The sequence below is a fragment of the Leopardus geoffroyi genome, chromosome A1 (assembly GCF_018350155.1).
Source record: "Leopardus geoffroyi isolate Oge1 chromosome A1, O.geoffroyi_Oge1_pat1.0, whole genome shotgun sequence".
NCBI classification, from domain to species: domain Eukaryota; kingdom Metazoa; phylum Chordata; class Mammalia; order Carnivora; family Felidae; genus Leopardus; species Leopardus geoffroyi.
In genome coordinates this window covers 227729634-227748629 of record NC_059326.1, presented here as the reverse complement: position 1 = coordinate 227748629, position 18996 = coordinate 227729634, and the positions used below count along the sequence as shown (strand labels likewise).

Below are 18996 nucleotides of genomic sequence, written 5' to 3'. Positions count from 1 at the left end.
GGTTCCCTCTGGGTGTCGGCCTGGAGATGCCACCTGGTTCACGGGATCCCCCAGAGGCCTGGCCTCTGAAGACTCATGTGCTGCCGGGGGCCCAGGGTGGACTCACTAAGAGCTCTCTCATCCCCGATGCTTTGGGCATCCAGTCCTGCCCCTCAGGGCTCATGCCCACCCCCTGCAGGATGGTCAGGACAGGGGGAGGGGGGCACCTCCGGCCAGAGCAGCCCCCCTGCTCCCCGTGGCACTCCAGGGCTTCAGTGCCATCTCAGCGAACACGTCAGTCATCTGAACAGTGAAAACTGTGACCCGAGAGCATCGGTCCTCACTTGGGGGCAGTGTTGCTCCCCAGGGGACATTTGGACATGCCCGGAGACTTGCTTGGGTTGGGGGTTCCCCTGACATCTAGAGGGTGGAGGCCAGGGATGCTGCCCAGGATGGCCCCACAGCCGAGAACCATCTGTTCCAAAGTGTTAGCTGTACGGGTTTGGGAAGCCCACCCTAGAACATTCTGGCCTCTGTGAAATACAGGGGTGTTTAGCTGGGTTTAAATACCTATTCCTTCTTTTTTTACTAGGGAGTCCTTTCATATATTTACATGGATTTACAACTCCTTTTCCACTGGTAAAAGCAAAATATTCTGTGCCACTTGGTAGTTCCTTGATGCATTCTCAGGGGGACAGAGTAGGACAGACAGGAAGGCCTCCTCAGAGCCTCTAGGACACATTCTTCCTGACAGTGGGACTCGGGCTCTAGGAGCCCATCATTTGCAAGGACCCCTTCAAGGCCCTGTGTTTGATTTTTCTGTGTGTTGTATTGCTTTTTTGTAAAGAATTTGGAAGTGCCTTCAGAGGGCAAGGCCGGGGGAGGGCATGTGTCAAGATCATCTCCCCTACCCCCCCCCCCCCCAGGGTAAAGCTCCTGCTGGAGTGTCGGGGGCCTGTCGCAGCCTCCGTCTTTGGAATAGCAGACATGTCAGATGGCAGAGGGAGGACGGCAGGCCCCCGAGACGTCCCCCTACGCTGAGCGTCACGGGCAAAGGGCACGTCGGGGGACTTGGGGCCTGGGCACAGCCCAGTGTGGCTTCTGTCTGTGCTCCCTATCTCATTGGCTCTGTACCTGGGGCTCCTTTCTCAACCTTAGAATTTTTAAAAATCTTGTAATGGGGCTTGTTGTGGCACTAAAATGACGTCCAGGCAGAGACCTCAGTACCCAGGAGGCTCCTTTCAGACTTGAGATGCTGGGTGACTAATAGCTACTGATCATCTGGGGATTTTTCAACAAAAACTAAAGTCCTCATCAAAAATTGGCAAGACGTCCGTTTCTGGCATAAAATTTACGTATGTTCAGCTGTCCTTTCTTTTTAGCGGAAAACTAAATGGTTTGGTCTCACCATACTGTTAATAGGATTTTTTTTCATAGCAGATGTCTTACTACCATATTCTCCTTGATGACCTTGTTATCAGACAAATGGCTGGTTTTCCTAGAAGTTTCTGTTTTGCAAGCAAAGGGGGCAGCGTAGGCTGGGATTCAGGGAGGCCGGGGCCAGACCACCACATTGCAGTTGTGGCCTTCAGTTGAAGAAGCTGGCGTGAGGACTAAGTGAGCTGACAGAGAGTGTGTCGTCCCTGGCACGCGGGCAGTGCTGTGTCAGTGGCTTTTACATCAGCAGTGATTCAAAGTAGGGAAGCCTTTTGAGTCCAGCATGAAGCGAGAAGCACCAGCTACCCACACGGGTCGGCAGGTAGTTCCTTCGGCTTCCAAGCTCCCACTTTGGGGACATGGAAACAGGGGTCATTTTGATGGAAGGCACAGCTTCAGTTACTGTCAAGGCTTCTATCCTTACAGATCCCAGAAATGGTGGGGAGGGGGCAGTCCTCCCTCCCAGGTCACAAGTGAGCAGGGTGACCGCATTCCTTAGAACTCTTCATGGCTCCCCTCTGAGTTCTTATTTTAAAAGGCGCCCAGGAAGACCGTGAGCTCGGCGTCTGTGCAAATGCCCGGGTTCTGGGTGGAGCAGGCTTGTCATGCTGTGGAGCCCAGGCATTGAGACCAAGTGGCTGTTTTCTCATCACCCTGTGACATCAGCTCTTACATTATCCCACTTGGCCTTCCCATCGCCCATTTTATAGGTGGTAAAACTAAGGCTCGGGGAGGTGGTATCACTTCATTCTATCCAAGAGCAGATGGCTTGCCCAGGCCGTCTCCTCAGTGTCTCAGAGGCTGGGCAGGAGCCCACATGTGCTGCTGTCTGCCTCCCCACTCCCTCTGGGGGCTGAGCGACCTTGTTCCCCGCTCGCATCCATAATGAGGTTGGAAAGAAACGACCCTCTTGATAGAGTCGCGCCTTTAGGTGGAGGTACGATTCCGAGACCCCAGCCTTGTAGGACGTTAACAAGGGGCCCACCTGCAGCCGCCCGTCTCCTGTTACGCAGGAGAGGTCAGCGCCGTGACGAGCATCGTGCGCATTCCTGCCTCCACAGGGCTGACCAGGGACGTCTCCTGGACTGTGTGGTGCGATGGGGAAACCTCACCGAAGGGAAGATCAGGGCGTATCTGGGGGAGGTTCTGGAAGCCGTCCGATACCTTCACAACTGCAGGATAGCGCACCTGGACCTCAAGGTTAGTGGGCTTCCCGGGGCCAAGGCCGGCGTGTCTGAGCACAGGCCCTCTCAGCTTCTGCACTGCATCCAGGCCAGGAGGCCCGGGGGGAGGGGGTGTAAGTACGAGGAGGTGGGTAATGGGCACACGGGTCTCTAATCTCCGTTTTTGAGATTTACTTTTGATGCTATAAACGATCAGTAAAGTACTCTTCACACATTCCGTGAGTTCCGGAAAGTTCCTGTGAGTTTCGTGAGGCTGGTGTGGGACTGGTTCAGTGGCAGCTGAGAAAGGAAGGCGAATGTTTCTGTTAGTGCCAGGAGTGAGAACAACACCCAGCTTCCTAAGCCAGGGCCCTTCGGCGTGGCGACTCCACCCCGGTCTCCCGAGAGGGCTGTCCCCGACAGGCGATGCTGACTCCTCCGTGGGCCGACACGCTCTAAGTTTCGTCCCGTTTTGCGTGTGAACAGTCTCTTCCAGTCGGCCTCCTGGACGCCCGTTGAGCATCGCGTGTTAAGCGTGGGATGGGGACAGATGGAAATGACCTTGTCTTATCCTGTCTCCTAGCCTGAAAACATCCTGGTGGATCAGAGTTCGGCCAAGCCAACGATCAAACTGGCTGACTTTGGAGATGCTGTCCAACTCAACACGACCTACTACATCCACCAGTTGCTGGGGAACCCCGAGTTTGCAGCCCCCGAAGTCATCCTTGGGAACCCCATCTCCCTGACCTCGGATACATGGAGTGTCGGAGTGCTCACATATGTGCTTCTCAGTGGCGTGTCCCCCTTCCTCGACGACAGCGTGGAGGAGACCTGCCTGAACATTTGCCGACTAGACTTTAGCTTCCCAGAGGACTGCTTCAAAGGAGTGAGCCAGAAGGCCAAGGAGTTCGTGTGTTTCCTCCTCCAAGAGGACCCTGCCAAGCGTCCCTCGGCTGCTCTGGCCCTCCAGGAGCAGTGGCTGCAGGCGGGCCACGGCAGTGGCAAAGGTGCGGGCGTCCTCGACACGTCCAGACTGACTTCCTTCATTGAGCGGCGCAAACACCAGAACGATGTTCGACCTATCCGTAGCGTTAAAAACTTCTTACAGAGCAGGCTTTTGCCTAGAGTCTGACCCATCCTGAAGTTCTCTCTCATTCTCTTTCACCTGCCAATCAGCTGTTAATTTGAATTTCGAAGAGAAACACAAACCAACATGACTGATGAGCTGCCGTACGTTCATCGTGTGACATTGCGTTCCGGGTGAGCTGTGCTCGGCGGTGCCCGGGGCTCGGGAGCACGCTGTGCTGGGGTGGAGGACCTTCTCGCACACTCTTCGTGAGCGGAGACAGCATTGCTGTACCACAGTCTTTTATTCAGGTTTCTGCAAAAAAAAGAAAAGAAACTTTTTTAAATACACACGAATAGAATTTTGCAAATTTAACATTTTCCAGGATTTATTCAAGGACACGAAATGCCTATGTTCAACCACTGGTGTTAACGAACAAAACAGAGATACTGGACACCCCTGGGGAGGACTCCCCCCTCGAGGCGGCCCTCCCCACGGCCTCGTCCAGAGCTCAGGGTCCACCTGGCTCTGAGCTTTCCTAGCCGCCGGGTCTGCGTGCGTCTCACCGGGACGCCAGACCAGGCTCCTGAAACGTGCATTCAACCTCAGACTTTTGCATAAAACTAGAATGAATTGTTCTGCTCTGATGAAATGTAGGCCTTATTTGTATATAAGACTGGTCCTGCCTTCGGTCTGTCCTTCCCTCCTGTCCCCCCCTCTCCCCCCACCCCCACCGCCCAGGGCTTCCTTTGGAGGAGGTCAGAGGGTTCTGCCCATCAACCCAGGACGTCAGGTTGGGTCCCACCCCGATGTCCCCTCCCCCTGCTTCCCACCCCTAAGCCGTCAATCAGATTGTCGAGCAGTATACAGTCAGATGAAAATACTGTAAATGCACTCATTGGGGTTTTTTTGGTTTTATTTCATATCATGTGCAATGTTGTGGCTTTAACATTTTATGCAACTATTTATGAAGACCTCTGTTGTACCTGTAATAAATACATAGAAAAAGCACATACTTCGTACAGTGAGCTTTATGGTTTTGTGCGTGTGTCGGGGGCGGGGGGGTGGGGGTGGAGCCCTGTGCCATCAGTTCAAGGAGATTTAACTCTGCGTGAAATTTGTCAGTTTCGAGGACTGTAAAAAGTGATTTCATACTCTGAATATAAAACTGGATAATAGGGTAATGTTTTCAAATTTATTATGCTATTATTCAGAATGCCAAAGTATTATTTTTTTTCCCAAAATCGGTCTGGCCATTTACTACTTTTTAGACTTTTTGACGTTCCACTTTCTGTACAAAAATTGGCTGGATTTTGAGCTTTTGGTAAGAAATAAAAGCCAATTAAGCACTAGCCGCCTTGAGGCTGGCATCTGTGACGTCTGCGTCACTGTGGCAGAATTAACGCTGGCGTGGGGACACCTGTCAACAAGCCGCGGGCTTTCTGGGCACGCTTGAATTTTTCTGAATGTCTTTTTATCTTTGTTGCGTGAGATCCACTACGAACAAGACCGGCCCACTTCCCCAGCCAGCCAGACACCTGGGTCTTGAGCCATGAACCGGGCGTAGTTAAGCTTTGCAGCTTCCAATGTATTTTATTTATTCTTTTGTTGGGTTTTTGTTTGTTTCTTGTAAAATTGTACAGAAACTTTTTAAAAGAAATTGGATTCAAAACTGGATGTGTATTCGTAACCTCACAACTTTTATTTGTGTATTGTTTCTTTTATTATTTCAGTTAAATTTTTACATTATTTTGCATGTATATTTCTTTGTACAGAGACCTTACATGTTTACACAGTATGATGTGATGTAAATATTTTATTTTGCCATCAGTTATTTTAAAAAATTAAACATATTTGCCTGATTTTTGTGTTAGGCCTTTTATTTAAATTGGTCACTATGGAACCGAAAAGAGAGACATTGCTGAGCGAGACTGAAAGGCGGGCCTCTCATGGGTCAGGCGGGGAGTTGGAGAGGAGAATGTTCCGGACTAGGAATCCGCTGTACATGGCCAGAAATGAGAGTTGGTCCGGCTCCTGCAGACTGCTTGTCAGAACCCACACTCCAAAGACACTGGGACATGAACCAGAGTTCAGCTGTTTACAGTGGGGCTGCCCCCGGTCCTGGTTAGCATTCTGTCCAAGGCACCCCAGTTCTTGATCGGCGTAGATCGCAACAAAGGGAAGAGCTGTTGCCTCCTGGCCACGGAAGAGCAAGTTTCACGTCCAGATGGGTTGAAGAACGTGAAGCACTTGGGTGCAAGCATCAGTGTTAGGAACTGACTGATGATACGGCACCTGCCGAGGCCACGCCCCCCCTCCCCCCCTCCCCCCCACCGCCAGGGGTAGCTGGCCCTCAGCACCCACACGGGAGCCATCCAGTGCTGGGGCACTTGTACCGCAGGTTTTATTATTCTGTTTGCTGGCATCCTGAAGGTAAAGACAGGTGTGAAAGGACAACATTTGCGCTGAGTCCCGAAGTCACGGAGGGCGGGAGAGGCTCCCTCTCCCGGAGATGGGCGCTGCCTCGGAGGCTCAGGGGCACCCACAGTTCCAGAGGCTCAGGAGGGCCAGAAACGCAAGGTGGGATTTAGTGCGCTGCGGCCTCGAGGCACTGGGCCTCAGGGTCCCCTGCCCACCACAGTGCAGATCTCAGCAGTAGGAGCGGGACAAGGGGCCCGGTGGTTTTTCTTGTAGCTGGACACTTGCCCAATGAAGTAGGTAGGCCTGTAGGATTAGCAAAACCATCTCACAAGTGAAAAATGGCCCATCGTGATTATGATCACTACCTAGAATTTTTTCCCTCAAAAATCAATTTGCTTTGTATTCTACACATTACCATTTATAAATTCTTAAAACCCAGGGATTCCCTTTAGCTCTAAAGGGAAGAAAAATCCCCAGTGTTTTAGCGGAATCCAGGGTGAACGTTATCTTAATTCAAGGATATTAGACAATCTTAAACGACTGGAAGGAGAGATCCGTCCAACTGTATGTTTCTGAGACGTGATCGTACAGACAAAAATAATTTGCGGGACTGGTAGGATTGGCCCATGTACATGATTTAACGTACGAAAGATAAAAGCACACAAATCATAAATACTTGGCTTAAATACATTTCTATACATGTATGTATGTGTGGCCATTGCCCAAAAAAGAGAGTACAGAACATTTCCATTACCCCCCGGATTTTTCATGCCCCTTCCCTGCCAGAGGTGATCACTGTTCTGATTTCTATCGTTCTTAGGTTAGTTTACCTTTGAACTTAATGTAAACAGAATCATACAGAGTTTACTTTTTAATTTTTTTAATGTTTTTGTTTTCATTTTTGAGAGAGAGAGAGTATGAGCGGGGAGGGGACAGAGAGAGAGGGAGACACAGAATCTCAAGCAGGCTCCAGGCTCTGAGCTGTCAGCACAGAGCTCAATGTAGTGCTTGAACCCATGAACCGCAAAATTATGACCTAAGCCAAAGTGGGACGCTTAACTGACCACCCAGGCGCCCCTGGAATATACTTCTTTTTTTTAATTTTTTTTTTTCAACGTTTATTTATTTTTGAGACAGAGAGAGACAGAGCATGAACGGGGGAGGGGCAGAGAGAGAGGGAGACACAGAATCGGAAACAGGCTCCAGGCTCTGAGCCATCAGCCCAGAGCCCGACGCGGGGCTCGAACTCACGGACCACGAGATCGTGACCTGGCTGAAGTCGGACGCTTAACCGACTGCGCCACCCAGGCGCCCCGTGGAATGTACTTCTTAAAATCAGGCTAAACATTATTGTCAGATCATTGCAGATATATCATACTTCATCCACAGTTGTATGAAATGCCTCCTTTCCCGTTTTCTCCTTTGATGATGTCCTGAAAACATACCACGTCGTAACCAGGATATTGATGTTGATACAGTCACGATGCAAGGGCGTCCCTCCTGCCCGTAACTCCCCCTTAATCTGTCCTTAATCTCTATCTCTCTAATTTTGTCATTTGGAGAACATTAAATAAATGGAATCACACAGGGGCACCTGGGTGGCTCAGTTGGTTAAGCGTCTAACTCTTGGTCTCAGCTCAGGTCATGATCTCACGGTTCATGAGTCCAAGCCCCTCGTCAAACTCTGCATTGACATTGAGGAGCCTGCTTGGGATTCTCTCTCTGCCCGTCCCTCCCTCACTCGCTCGCTCTCTCAAAATAAATACACTTTAAAGACTTCTTTAAAATTTGAAAAATAATAATAAAATAAATTGAATTTTTTAGCTGAGTATAACTCTCTGGAAATTCATCCAAGTTTTTGAGTGGTCTTCCTTTTTATTATTGAGTAGCGTTCCATGGTATGGACGTACCATAGTTAATTCACCCATGGAAGGATATTTAGATTTTTTCCAGCTTTCGGCTATTACAAATAAAGCTTCTAAGAACATTCGTGTGCAGATTTTTCTATGACCATAAGTGTTTATTTCTCTGGAATGTAATGTCAGTTAAGATCACATGGCAGTTAAAATCTCGGGTTTTTTTAATTTTTCATTTTTAACTTTTCCAGACTGCCATTTTACGTTCCCACCAGCAATGTCTGAGTGATCCAGTTTCTGAAAATCGGCCAGCATTTGGTGTTGTCGCTGTTTTTTTTATGTAGCCATTCTGACAAGTGTATTGTGGTGTATTATTGTGGTTTTAACTTTTATTTCCCCCGTGGTTAATGATTTTGCACGTCTTTCCATGTGCTTATTTGCCATCTGCTTATCCTGTTCTGTGAAATGTCCCGTCATGTCTTTTGCCCATTATCTCATTAGATTGTTTTTTTTATTGTTAAGTTTTAAGAGTTCTTTATACATTCTAGATCCTAGTCCTTTGTCAAGACATGGCTTGCAGGGGTGCCTGAGTAGCTCAGTTGGTTAAGCGTGTGACTTCGGCTCAGGTCATGATCTCATGGTTCATGAGTTCGAGCCCCACGTCGGGCTCTGTGCTGACAGCTTGGAGCCTCCTTCAGATTCTGTGCCTCCCTCTCTCTCTCTGCCCCTCCCCAGCTCACATTCTGTCTCCCTCTCTCTCTCTCGGAAATAAATAAGACACTTTTTTAAAAAAAATTTTAAAAAAGACGTGGCTTGCAGGTATTTTCTCCCATTTCATCTTTTTTTTTTTCTTTCTTTTTTTTAACGTATATTTGAGACAGAGAAAGAGAGAAAGAGCAAATGCACAGGAGGGGCAGAGAGAGAGAGAGAGGGAGACAGAGGATCTGAAGTGAGCTCTCTGCTGTCAGCACACGCAGGGCTCAAACCCACAAGCAGTGACATCACGACCTGAACCAAAGTCCGACATTTAAGCAACTGAGCCACCCAGGCGCCCCTCCCAGGATCTTTCACAGACAGAGAAAAATAGTTTAATTTTGATGAAGTCTTATTTGTCAATTCTTTCTTTTGTGGATCAAGTGTTTTGGTGTCGAGTCTAAGTTTTGTTTTGTTTGTTTTTTTATCCTAGCCCCAGATTTTAAATCTTACTGAGATTTTTGTTATAGGAATTGCATTAAATTTGTATATCAGTTTGGGGAGAATTGGTATCTTTACCCTGTTGACTCTTCCAATCCATGAATATGATATGGCTCCTGTTTATTTAGATCTTTAATTTTTTTCATCAGCATTTTATAGATTTACAAGTTCTTGTATATGTTTGGCTAGAATTAAATCCAAGTATTTCTCTTTTTTAAATCAATTATAAATTATATCATACTTTTAATTTTAGTATCCATGAATTTATTGCTATTACATAGAAATTGAAACTGATTTTTGATTATTTATTTTTTCACCCATACTTCTCTCTAGTAGCTTTCTTTACTCTGATATCTGCTTTATCTGACATTAATGTTGTCACTCCTACTTTTCTTTCTAATTAATGTTTGCATGGTGTATCTTTTCCATCCTCCAATAGTCAATATATCTACAACCTTATATGTAAGTAGATGTAGACAGCATATAGTTGGATCATGTTTTTTAATCTATGTCTATCTCTATCTTTAGTTAGTGTATTTGGATCATTTACATTTAATATAATTGTTAATAAAGTTAGGGCCTAAGCCTGCCCTTTTATATTTCGACCTTCTGTTCTTCTCTCGGGTTTTCATGTCTCCGTTTTCTTTGACCTGCCTTCCCATGGGTTACTTGAACACTTTTAGAATCCCATTTTGATCTATACTGTTTTTGAGTATATCTCTTTGTATGGCTTTAGTGGTTGCTGTAGATATTTTTTTTTTTTAACGTTTATTTATTTTTGAGACAGAGAGAGACAGAGCATGAACGAGGGAGGGACAGAGAGAAGGAGACACAGAACCGGAAACAGGCTCCAGGCTCTGAGCTGTCAGCCCAGAGCCCGACACGGGGCTCGAACTCATGGACCGCGAGATCATGACCTGAGCCGAAGTCGGACGCTTAACCGACTGAGCCACCCAGGTGCCCCAGTGGCTGCTGTAGATATTAAGCATTAAGTTGTGTGTGTGTGTGTGTGTGTGTGTGTGTGTGTGTGTGTGTAACTCATTACAATCTGCTGGTGTCATCATTTTACCAATTTGAATGAAATGCAGAAAGCTTACCTCTCTTCATGTCTCATTATCTTCTCCAGTTTATAATTGTTTTAAATATTTCCTTTACTTAAATTTAGAATCACATTACACAATGTTGTGATTTTTTGCTTCAACCATCAAACATAATTTAGATGCCTTGATTTGCCCCTTCCTTCCTGGAGACAGAATTCTGAGTTGACAGTTGTTTTCTCTCAGCACTTGAAACATGTTGCGCCATTTCCTTCAGGCCTTCATGGTTTCTGATGAGAAATCTACAGTCATTCAAATTTTTCCCCTTATAAGGAAGATGTTTTTTCTCTCGCTTTCAAGATTTCTTTCTTTGTCTTTCGTTTTCAGAGACAACTCTGAATGTCTTAGCATTGGATTTATTTGTGTTTATTCTGTCTGGGACTCACTCAAGATTCTTCAATTTATACGTTTAGGTCTCTTGCCAACTTTGTTTTCAGCCATTTTTTCAAGTACTTTTAGAGTCCTATCTTCTTTTATCTTCTTCAAAGACATTAATGGCATTTTAGTTTTGGCTCCACATGTTTTTGAGGCAGTGTCCTCACCAACACCCCCCACCCCAGCCCCAAGCTACTTCCTTTATGTTGAGATCCAGGGACTTGTGTTGTTCCGTCTGCAAATACACAGAGTCCTTCCTCCGTCCACTCTAGTCTGCTGTTGAGCCCATACACTGACTTGTTTCAGTCGTGGCGTTTCTGCGTTCTAAAATTTTCTTTGGTTTTCCTTTATGTCTTCTATTTCTTTGCTGAGATGTTTGATCTTTTCATTTCAATGATTTCAAGTATGCACACAATTATTCTTTGAAGGATTTTTATCATGGCTGCTTTACATTTTGTCAGATAATGCTAACATCCCTGTCATCTCTTATTGTTGATGTCTATTGCTTATCCTTTTCTTGTGCAAGTTGAGACTTTCCTTGTTGGTATGATGAATGATTTTCATCTGAAAGGGGGGCATTTTACGTATTAGGTTATGAGACTCTGGATCTCATTTAAACCCGGTCTAGCTGGCTTCCTCTTGCCATCATTCCAGCAGCGGAAGGGGGCTGGGGGCTGCCTCATCAATGGTGGTCAGGGGGCTGCGTTTCCCCTGGCCTCCCCAGATAGCACAAGGGTGATAAGAGTTCTGACTCTGCAGGAGACCTCTTCCGACGCCCCCTAGTGGGGAAGGGCGGGACCTTCTTATCGCTCGGGGGCAGTGGGGTGGATGTGCAGGCTCCCCACATAATCCTTTCTGATGGCAGAAGGAGTAGGGGTTCTTGTCACCACCAGTAATGATGAAAATCTTGGCTCTCTGCTCTGTTTGACCTCTCAGCCACAGGGTTGGGGTGCCCCATTAGAACCTGCCAGGAGTGGAAATGTAGGTTCCCTGCTCAGTCTTTTGCTGTTTCTTACAAGATTTTTTTTAATGTTTATTTATTTTTGACAGCAAGAGAGTGGCGCAGGGGCAGAGAGAGGAGGACAGAGGATCTGAAGCGGGTCCATGCTGACAGCTTCGACAGGTCCATTCGACAGCCTCGAATTCGCCAACCCTTAAGATCATGACCTGAGCCCAAGTTGGACGCTTAACTGACTGAGCAACCCAGGTGCCCCTGCTGTTTTTGGTTTTGATTTTTTTTTTTTTTTTTTTAATGCAAGCATGAAGGCATTGGCTTCCGGAAATGATGGCTGTCATCCAAAACCAAAGAGGATACATGGATGGAGAATAGCATATGGAAGAGGTGTTAACACCATTAGTTGTCATGGGGAAAAGCAAATGGAGAATCAAGACCCTGGTGAGGTATCACTAACCCCCATTACAATAGCCACAATTCAAAATAGTGGCAACACCAAATGCTGGCGAGGATGTGGAGAAACTGATCACTCATATGTTGCTGTTTGAACATAAAACGATACAGTTATTCTGGAAAACACCCTGACAGTTTCTTAAGAAACTCAAGACACAAGCCAGCCATCAAACTCCAGGGCATTTCCTCCAGAGAAATGAAAACTCACGTTCACACACAAACCTGTACACGTTGTTCATAGAGCCTGTATTTGCAATAACCCCAAAATGGAAACAGCTACAGTGTCCTGCAATAGATGAACAGCTAAACAAACTTGTACACCCTGCACCGGTGTACCACTTCACGATAAAAAGTAACAAACCGTTGATACAGGTAACAATCTGGATGGATCCCAAGAGAATTGTGCTGGGTGAAAAAAGCCAATTTCAAAGCATGGAACTAAGCACTGCATTGTACCCATGTCAGTTTGTTGGATTTGCTGTCACGCTGTGGTTACCTAAAATGGAACCAAACTGGCTGAAGGGTAGAAGGGACTTCCTTGTACTGTCTTTGCAACTTTCTGTGAGTTTATAGTTATTTCAAATAAAAAGCAAAAAATAATGATAATTTTAAAATTAAAAAAAAAAAAAAAAAAAACAACACAAAAAAAGCCTTGACCTTCCCACAGCCAGCTGGCGGCAGGGCTGGCCCAGGACTCATGTTTTGGCGTGATACCTCGCTAGCCCACCAGGGCATGGTCTTCCCCGGACTGATGAACATCCCAAAGACAAAGCTGCCAGGACCAGGGCCCCAAGAATACCCTTCTTTCTAAATTCAGCAGCCAGGGAGAGGCCCCTCCCCTGGCCTCAGGGGGCTCACTGCAGAGCGCAAGCCAGCTCCCGTTCTGGCACCTTCTCTCCTCTTACCTCTTCCCCTGCGAAGCCAGTGCGAGGCAGGAACAGGCTCCTCAGCCCGGAGCCCAGTACGGAGCCCAGGCGTGTCCATTCTCAGGGCCTGGAGGGTACCCTCCCCGCTTCAGGCCGGCACGCGCTGCTCTAAGCCAGGCTCCACACCCCCCCGCAAAGCCAGGACAGACTTTCTCAATGGAAAGAGAAGCCAACCTCCCTTGGGCTGAGTTCAAACCTCTGGTTGGCACGGGTATCCGCCTTCCTCTGGCGGGTTGGAAAGGGAATTCTAGGCACTCGATTGTTTCTGCCACTGCAGGTGCCCTGGAGCGCCCAGCACTACCTATATGCCGCTACCTCTATAGGAAGTTTTATTCATAACCCCTGATTCCTCTTGGGCCACGTTCCAGCTTAGACGCTGGGACCTGCTGTGCTCTGCTGAGGTGGAAAATTACAGGCCATCCTTATCCTAATACAAACCCCATGAGTAAACCTCCTTAAACTATTTGCCAGATGTCAGGGCGGCTTCCAGAGCTCATTCTGTGTTGACTCTGTGGGCCCAGTGACTGTGCAGGTTGTTGCTGGCGAGGGGGCTACCTCAAATTCTGTATTTGTGTGTACAAGACTGCTTGCTTCTACGATTAATCTAAAATTCTTAAACCTTTGCTTAAAGTTTTGCCATGTGTGAAAGAAGACTCTTCCTAGAGCTGTATATCATCTCTCGGGTGCCAGAAAAATGAGAGCATAGGTTTACTGGTTAAAAAACTAAAGATAAGATCTGTAATCCTAAATGGGAAAGACCATCTTTTGCCGTGGGTTCCATACACCATCTTATTTTATTTTATTTTATTTTATTTTATTTTATTTTATTTTACTTATTTTATTTTACTTTATTTTATTTTATTTTTAGAGAGAGGGAGAGAGTGCACGCACGAGCGAGGGAGAGGGGCAGAGTGAGGGAGAGAATCTTAGGCAGGCTCCACACTCAGCCAGCACAGAGCCCAATACAGGTCTCAATCCCTCGACCTTGGGATCATGACCTGAGTAGAAATCAAGAGTCAGACGCTCAACGGACCGACCGGAGCCGCTCAGGCGCGCCCTCCACACACCATTTTAATAAGAAACAATGCCCTTCACTTTTAAATGTCATTAAGGAGAACTAATCTATCCTACTATTGGCTTTAGATGGCATTTGGTCTTTTGCCAAGGGGCTTAGCAGTCATTTCCTTTAATTCAAATAGCTGGAAGATAGGCAAAGTAATTATAAGAAAAAGGGCTCAAGCAAAGAGCTTCAGTCTCTAAATTAGAGACCTGGAAAGAGGTTTCATCTGTGAGAAGCTTGGCTCCACCTGCCCCTCACTTAGCCTGGTCTCACTGCAGGAGAATGGACAACTTCATGGCTTCATCTTGCAAAAATGACTATGAGCTCTGCTCTGTGATCGAAATTAACAGGTTCTAGGCTTGATGTTGAGCAAAGCGATATTGAAGTCCTAGCTCTAGGCAAGAATTTCTAATTCTACACCACTGACTACCCACTGGCACCTCACATCCTGAAGTGCTCCCAAGTGTGGACAGCAGGAAATCTAAGAATGTTTCTATAGAGTCGTGCCTAAGAGGGATTTGAAGCTGAGAGAGCCAGGGTGGTTTGACCATCACGCGTGTCCGCTGGCCTAGTCAGATACCTTTCTGCCCTGACTGTGGCTTCCACAAATGAGTTTTTCCCCACAGTTATGTCTTCTTCCCCCTCGGGGACTTTGATTCCTCAGTCAACTCTAATAGTCTGTCGTGGAGGATTATCGTGAAACCTTATCTTCTCTGTAAATGATTCCCCAGCATCCCCGCAGTATTCATGTTTCAGGGGCAGTAAATATGCCTAAAACAAGGAACCTATTGCTTAGTTTGAGTTAAATCATTTTTTTAAAACAAGTATAAATAAGTCATGAAAGCAAGGCTTCCAGGGGCAGAAGTCAAGGTCCTTTATAAAAGAAAACTGGCTTATTTCTAATGATATTTTTATATCAAAAAATAAAACACCTAGGAAAAATCTGACAGGAGTTGTCTAAGACCTCTTCCCTGCAAACTACAGAATGGTGTTGAGAAAGTTTAAAAGTACTAAACAGTGGAGGGAGATATCAGGTTCATAGATTGGATGGCTCAATATTGTAAAGGTGTCAGTTCTCCTTAAATTCATCTATAGATTGAAAAAAAATAAAAAAATAAAAAATAAATAAAGTTCAGGGGCGCCTGGGTGGCACAGTCGGTTAAGTGTCCGACTTCAGCCAGGTCACGATCTCGCGGTCCGTGAGTTCGAGCCCCGCGTCGGGCTCTGGGCTGATGGCTCAGAGCCTGGAGCCTGTTTCCGATTCTGTGTCTCCCTCTCTCTCTCTGCCCCTCCCCCATTCATGCTCTGTCTCTCTCTGTCCCAAAAATAAATAAACGTTGAAAAAAATAAATAAATAAATAAATTCATCTATAGATTGAGTGCAACTCCAAATATAGCCTTAGCAGGGCTTTTTGTGGAAGGTGACAAGCTGATTCTAAAATTCATACAGAAATACAAAGGACCATGAAAAGCCAACGCAATCTTGAAGGCGAGCAAAGAAGCTGGGGCACTTACATGAGCAAACGACAAGACCCATTATAAAACTCCAGTAAGCAGGACACTGTGTAATTGACACAGATATAGACAACCCACAGGGCAGCCTAAGTTGTCTTTGGTGTTTCTTCGTTGTACCAGAGTTCAGAGACCATGACGGCGTGGGACAAGATCCTGGAATTAAATGGCTACTACTTAAGAAAAAGGCCTGGGCTGGACCCCCAGGTCAGAGAGTCATGAGAATAGAGGTACTTGAGCTTTCTTATTAAAAACAGAAGCCAGAGGGGCGCCTGGGTGGCTCAATGGGTTAAGCGTCCGACTCTTGATTTTGGCTCAGGTTGTGATCTCGCGGTTCATGGGTTCCAGCCCCATGTTGGGTGATGCAGAGCTTGCTTGGGACTCCCTCTTTTCCTCTCTCTCTCTCTGCCCCTCCCCCATGCGTGCACGTGCAGGCACGCGTTCTCTCTCTCTCTCTCAAAATAAATATTTGAAAAGAAAAGAGAAAAGAAAAGAAGAAAAGAAAAGAAAAGAAAAGAAAAAAGAAAAGAAAAGAAAAGAAAAGAAAAGAAAAGAAAAGAAAAAAGAAAGAAAAGTGAAGCCGGAGAGAGTGGTAGGTGAGTGAAGACAGAGCTAAAGCTATAAGCTGGTTATTCAGAAAATGATATCACTGTTACTTTAAGAACATTTTTTCTAAATTCCTCTTTCATTAACTTCCTCTTGGGAAATGTATGGTTTAGCCCAACTGACTAGATTAGTGTTGATTTGTGTGACTCCTATCACTAGGCCAACACTCACATGTTCCATACGATGCCAGATGCACACGAATGGCCTGGCACTTTTAGGGCATTAATCATACTAATATTCAAGGCATTCCAAAAATTTCTAAAGATAAATCTAAAACAGGGGCGCCTGGGTGGCGCAGTCGGTTAAGCGTCCGACTTCAGCCAGGTCACGATCTCGCGGTCCGTGAGTTCGAGCCCCGTGTCAGGCTCTGGGCTGATGGCTCAGAGCCTGGAGCCTGTTTCCGATTCTGTGCTTCCCTCTCTCTCTGACCCTCCCCCGTTCATGCTCTGTCTCTCTCTGTCCCGAAAATAAATAAACGTTGAAAAAAAAAAAAAAAAAAAGATAAATCTAAAACAAACTAAAGGATCAGTTGAATAAATTAAGGTACATTCAAACAAGGAAATACTATACTATTTATTTATTAGATCAATAAGGTCATCTCTCTGCATGGATTCAGAAAAAGATCAATCAATAAATTATTAAAATAATTAAAAAAAAAAAAACAGTGCAGGGGGCACCTGGGTGGCTCAGTCGGTTGGCCGTCAGACTTCGGCTCAGGTCGTGATCTCACAGTTCGTTGGGCTTTGTGCTGACAGCTCTGAGCCTGGAGCCTGCTTCGGATTCTGTGTGTGTGTCTCTCTCTGCCCCTACCCTGCTCACTCCCTCTCTCTCTCTCTCTCTGAAAAATAAACATCAAAACAATTTTTTTAATAAGTAAAAAACACAGTGCAAGATACTGTGGGTAGACCCCTGATGTGGGGAAGGAATTCAAACGTTATTTTTATTCAATCCCCTATATATTTTATATAATAATAATAATTATCCTATTATATTATAATAATAATTAATCCTATAATAATTATAATAATCCTACTCTAGAAGTTCACAAGATATAGAATCAGTGGTCTAAAGAATGGTTATGGGTGTTTAATTCCACGGGAATCTTAGGAAGAATTTGGTTGTTGATGTCATCCTGGCCCCTCAATCCTGGGTGTCTGTCATTCCCGACTCATCACTGCTCAAGATGTAGTCCCTGGGCCAGCAGAATCAGCATCGCCCGGCTGCTGGTTAGAAACGCGGGAAGTCATTTCCTACCCGGATTATCAGCTCAGCCACGCTTGCCTTCTTTCAGCCAAAAGGAACGAGCCCAAGCTGCATACATGCATGTGTGAAGTTCAGCGATCGATGTAAAACTGCACGTGTTGCAAAAGAATTTCGGATCGCAGAGCGCTCCAGGGCAATTCATTGCCACATGAAAGCGTGCAGACCTATGGAGACAGAAGTAATGGAAGAGACTTCTATGCAAAAAGAAGACCGACCTTAAGTCTTCTCATTACCTCCTAACTTCTCATTATTTCATTCATGGCCTAGAATTTCCATCCATGCAGATCTACAATGAAGAAGGAATTAAGTAAAATATATTTCAGCCTGGAAAAAAAAAGAGAGAGAGAGAGAGAGAAGAAATGAAGACTGTCAGGCCCCATCCAGATCTAAAATCTGCATTTTAGCAAGATGCGCCCGGGGCTGCGTCTGTTGATTAAAGCCTAAGAAGAGAGCAGTGTAGGTGAAAGGCAACATCACTGGTGTTTAAGATTGCCCTATTGCTCAAGACTCCAGTCAGACCATTATCACCAACCACACAGTGTCTGAGATGAAATCTCACTTCTCACTCATCACTGCAGAGTCTTTCAAATGACCAAGATAAGGATGGAAAGTCAGCGGGGAGGGACACGAAGCACCCCAGCTTATGCTAACCCTGAGATAAAGAGCTGGGCTTCCTGAAGCAGGAGTTAGGAAGAGAACAAAGTCCAAGTTTGTGGAAAGCAGCCCTGCGTCAGGCCGGCCTTCCGGGCTCCCTGGCTTTGTGCTGTGTCTGTCCAGCCACGTTTCTTCAAGGGAGGTAAACATGCCAGGCCTTGTTAGTCTTGAACGATAAACCAAACAGAGCACTTGTACATAGCACACCACACCATGTCCTGCAAGAGGAAAGAGTTTTAATCCATAAATTACAGCAACAACTTGGAAGGAAATCAAGGCCTTTGGTCGGAGGCAAGACTCTCAGGAGACACGTTACCAGAATGCACAGACAGCAGGGCCGTGGGAGTAGGAAAAAAGATACATTCGCATCCCGAAACACAGCCAAGGCCTTCCCAGCTCCTCCCTTTCCGTGTACCTTCTCTGTTGACTTGTTGATAAATTGCAATTAAGTTTTCTGATCATGAGAGCCCAGCGCTTAATACATTAAAACACTTCATGCGTGGCTATCCCGGTCATCTGTTCGAATTGTAAAATATAGAGAAAATGAGAATGTGAACTTTTATGTTCTTGTTTGGCCAGAAGTCCACGGACCAGCAAGGTGTCATTCGGTGGAAGAAGTTCACGGAAAGTTGGTCGCAGTTAAGACAGCCCAAGAATTGAGAGATCATTCCGTCAAAAGGGGTGTCTGTGTCCCTGAGGAAGTCCTAAGGGCGGATCCCGGGAATGGGATGGCCAGGCGCAGATGGGGGAAAGTCCTTTCTGTCTCAGTTCCAAATTAGGGTGGCCAGTTTGTCCCAGGTGCCTGGGACCTCCCGGTTTCGGACCCTGGGAGACCCTTCAGTCCAGGACAAACCAGGATAAGGAGTCCCCCTTCTGGGCACAAACCTGCGATAACCAGGCTGTGTGGGGAACAGCACTGGCAGGGCTGAATGGGGCTGAGGCAGGGGTAAATCGGGAAGTCAGCGGGGCCGAGCCACAG

At 46.3% G+C, this 18996-nt stretch overlaps 1 protein-coding gene across 3 annotated transcripts in view; it reads left to right on the top strand.

Moving 5' to 3' along the window:
• The window catches only part of TRIO (trio Rho guanine nucleotide exchange factor), a 365052-nt gene extending 351246 nt beyond the window's left edge, over positions 1 to 13806 (top strand). For 2 of the 3 annotated variants that reach the window (XM_045441792.1, XM_045441803.1), the window contains exons 56-57: positions 2478 to 2616; positions 3163 to 5507. In XM_045441792.1, coding sequence (XP_045297748.1) covers positions 2478 to 2616; positions 3163 to 3711 — 688 coding nt within the window. In that variant the 3' untranslated portion in view covers positions 3712 to 5507. Of the gene's footprint in view, positions 1 to 2477; positions 2617 to 3162; positions 5508 to 13794 lie in introns of those variants that run through there. The other variant, XM_045441785.1, reaches the window with a different exon arrangement.
• Positions 13807 to 18996: the final 5190 nt, after the last annotated feature.